Source organism: Helianthus annuus, chromosome 17, assembly GCF_002127325.2.
Source record: "Helianthus annuus cultivar XRQ/B chromosome 17, HanXRQr2.0-SUNRISE, whole genome shotgun sequence".
Lineage (NCBI taxonomy): Eukaryota > Viridiplantae > Streptophyta > Magnoliopsida > Asterales > Asteraceae > Helianthus > Helianthus annuus.
Window position 1 is genome coordinate 27,776,189 of NC_035449.2, and position 2,536 is coordinate 27,778,724.

At 37.2% G+C, this 2,536-nt stretch overlaps 1 protein-coding gene across 1 annotated transcript; it reads right to left on the minus strand.

The window, feature by feature from the left end:
• Positions 1-224: 224 nt before the first annotated feature.
• Positions 225-2,011, minus strand: LOC110920743 (GATA transcription factor 5). The gene is made up of 3 exons (XM_022164942.2): positions 1,881-2,011; positions 1,421-1,743; positions 225-1,137 (listed from the first exon to the last, which is right to left on the minus strand). Exons 2-3 carry the CDS (start codon positions 1,733-1,735, stop codon positions 502-504), a joined length of 951 nt encoding a protein of 316 aa, XP_022020634.1. The 5' UTR covers positions 1,736-1,743; positions 1,881-2,011; the 3' UTR covers positions 225-501.
• Between the last annotated feature and the right edge of the window lie 525 nt (positions 2,012-2,536).

Sequence of the window (2,536 nt, forward strand, 5' to 3'; positions counted from 1 at the left end):
TATCAAAATTTTCTGTTTTTTGAACCACGATTATTCATCTAGTTTAAAATATCAATTACGTTAAAACCGAACCAAACCATATATTTATGCATACAAATCTACAAATAGTATATAACTTATGATCGCTATATCGGTACCTAAAACCAACCAAGAATAGTAATTAGCAAAACGTCATGAACAACCACTTGTCAAGAAACCAGCAAACAAATATAAAAAAATCAAAATTTAAACTAAAGTTTGAAATACGAAAACGACATGAACCATATCGTTTCAAAAAGATTTAATAAACTACAATTACAATACACTATCTAAACAACAAAAACTTAAATATAAAATATTTGTACTACATATTGTACCACTCATTAAACAAAATTATTAAACCCTAATCATGCCTCCCTAACCTGCCGTTATCAACCTAACTAAAGTCTACAAATTGGGCCACCAACATTGTAGACAGGACTTGGTCTAGACAACGAACCGGGTCAACCGATAAACCCGAAGCTACTGAACTGCCATGCGTTGAACCGGTTCAACTTCTTTTTCTTTCTTTCTGAGCTCCAACACTTTCCGGTGACTGTTTGAATGAACGTCACCGGAAAAAGTTGGGCTACAAGCCGGTCTATACTCCGGATAAAGCCGACCCGACTTGAACCGGACCCCACACGCGTTACATAATGTTTTGGGACCTAATGGACCGGTTCGCCATTGAGGTGTCTTTTGAACTTGACAATGAGTGCACCTACGTTGACTCAGTGAGTCACTTGACCCGCGTCCGGTTTGGTGTGCCGGACTTTTCCTCGGCTTTTTCACAGCCGGCGGCTTTTCAAAACCTTCAGTGGAATAAAATGGGATTTTGAAAAGGATAGGAGAAGTTATAGACGACGAGTCATGAGACGACGATGAACTCGATGACGACTCAGTGAGTGACCCGGTGGACCAAACTCGGCTTGCTTTTCTCGACCGGTCGGTTCTACACTTTTTCGGAACCCGATAGGGTAACCCCAAAACCGTGAAACTCCGAGATGACACATTAACCACCGGTTCAAACCGGTTCACCGCCGGGAACAAAGTTGGAAGCTCCGGCACGGAATCATCCACAATTTGTGATAACCATTCTAGGTTTTCCATATCATCAATCTGCAATAATTAAACCAAAATATTTTCATAAGGTTAACATTAACTTGGTGGCTTGGCTTCAAAACCCTGTTATGTTTTTTTTTTTTTTTTTTTTTTTTGGGCTAGTTGTCATAATTTTGTAATTTTGTAGCTGTTGTTATTTTTTCCTGGCTAGTTTCTTGCTAGTAGGTTTTTATTTTTAAAATTTCAGGTGTTCAAGAAAAAAAGTTATTAATAAATTAATCATTCTTCAAACAAATTTCCATGCAATCAATTATAATTATAATTGTGGTATCTGTATTACCGGAACCGGAAGCTGGTCGGCCGAAAGAGAGACAAGGTCAGCAGTACTAGAAAACATGCTCGAATTCATCGAACCGGTGTCGTTATCCTGCGAAGAAACCGAAGCGAAATCCTCCTCGGAAGATTCTTCGAAAGTATCATCACCAGGATTACTGAAATCTTTGTCGGGGAGGTTTAAAAGATCATCAACGGAGAATTCATCGGAGGAGACGTTAACACACCAGAAATCTTCAAAGGAAGCTTGTGGAATTGAATTCATGCGAATTATTTCGGAAAGAAAGCTTGATTTCAATGCTCTTGCTGCAATACACTCCATTTTTTTGTCTAAAAAATGTGGAAAAAAATTATGTTAATTGGTAGTTGAGCAGTATAGAAAAGCCCCAACAAAGAATTTAAAACAGTTTGATGTTATATGAATTGAGTGCATGAATAGATACAATAATTGTGTGTATAGGTGGTACCTGCAGAGAGAGAGAGAGAGAGAGAGAGAGAGAGAGAGGAGAGAGAAAGAGGGAGAAATTGCGTGAAGATTACTGATATGAGTGCGGGTTAATGTGCGAACAAGATGGGGTGGAGACCATGTTTGTTTTCTTTTTCACATTTGCTAAATTCGTCCCTGACGTTTATCCACATTTGCTAGATCCATCCAAAAAAGGTTTTTTTCTCATAGGAACCACTGAGGTTTAAAAAAAATTGCTAAATCCATCCAAAATGACTAACACTCTAACAAAACTAACTTGATATAGGGGTAATTTAGTCATTGTCTTAATTTATTTAATTTACCTTTTTTTAAAGGTTATATCTTGTCCCCACCCTTTTATAAACAAAACCCTAAAACCTAATTTTTGAAGCTACGACCTCAACATACATCGCATACATCATAGTTGTCTGCAATTGTGGTTCTCCAACAACAATTGAAGGTCTTTCACGTCAATGAACCCTGGGAGATGCTGCAAGAAAGTTGAAAAGAGAGAACAAGAGGCTTAAAATTATGTTGATAGTTACTTTGATGATTATCAATTTGTATTATCTTCAAAGGGATTAGTTAGTTGAATGATGTTCAAATATATTGGTTATCATCGAATGATGTTGTAATGTACTTGTTATGTTATCATCT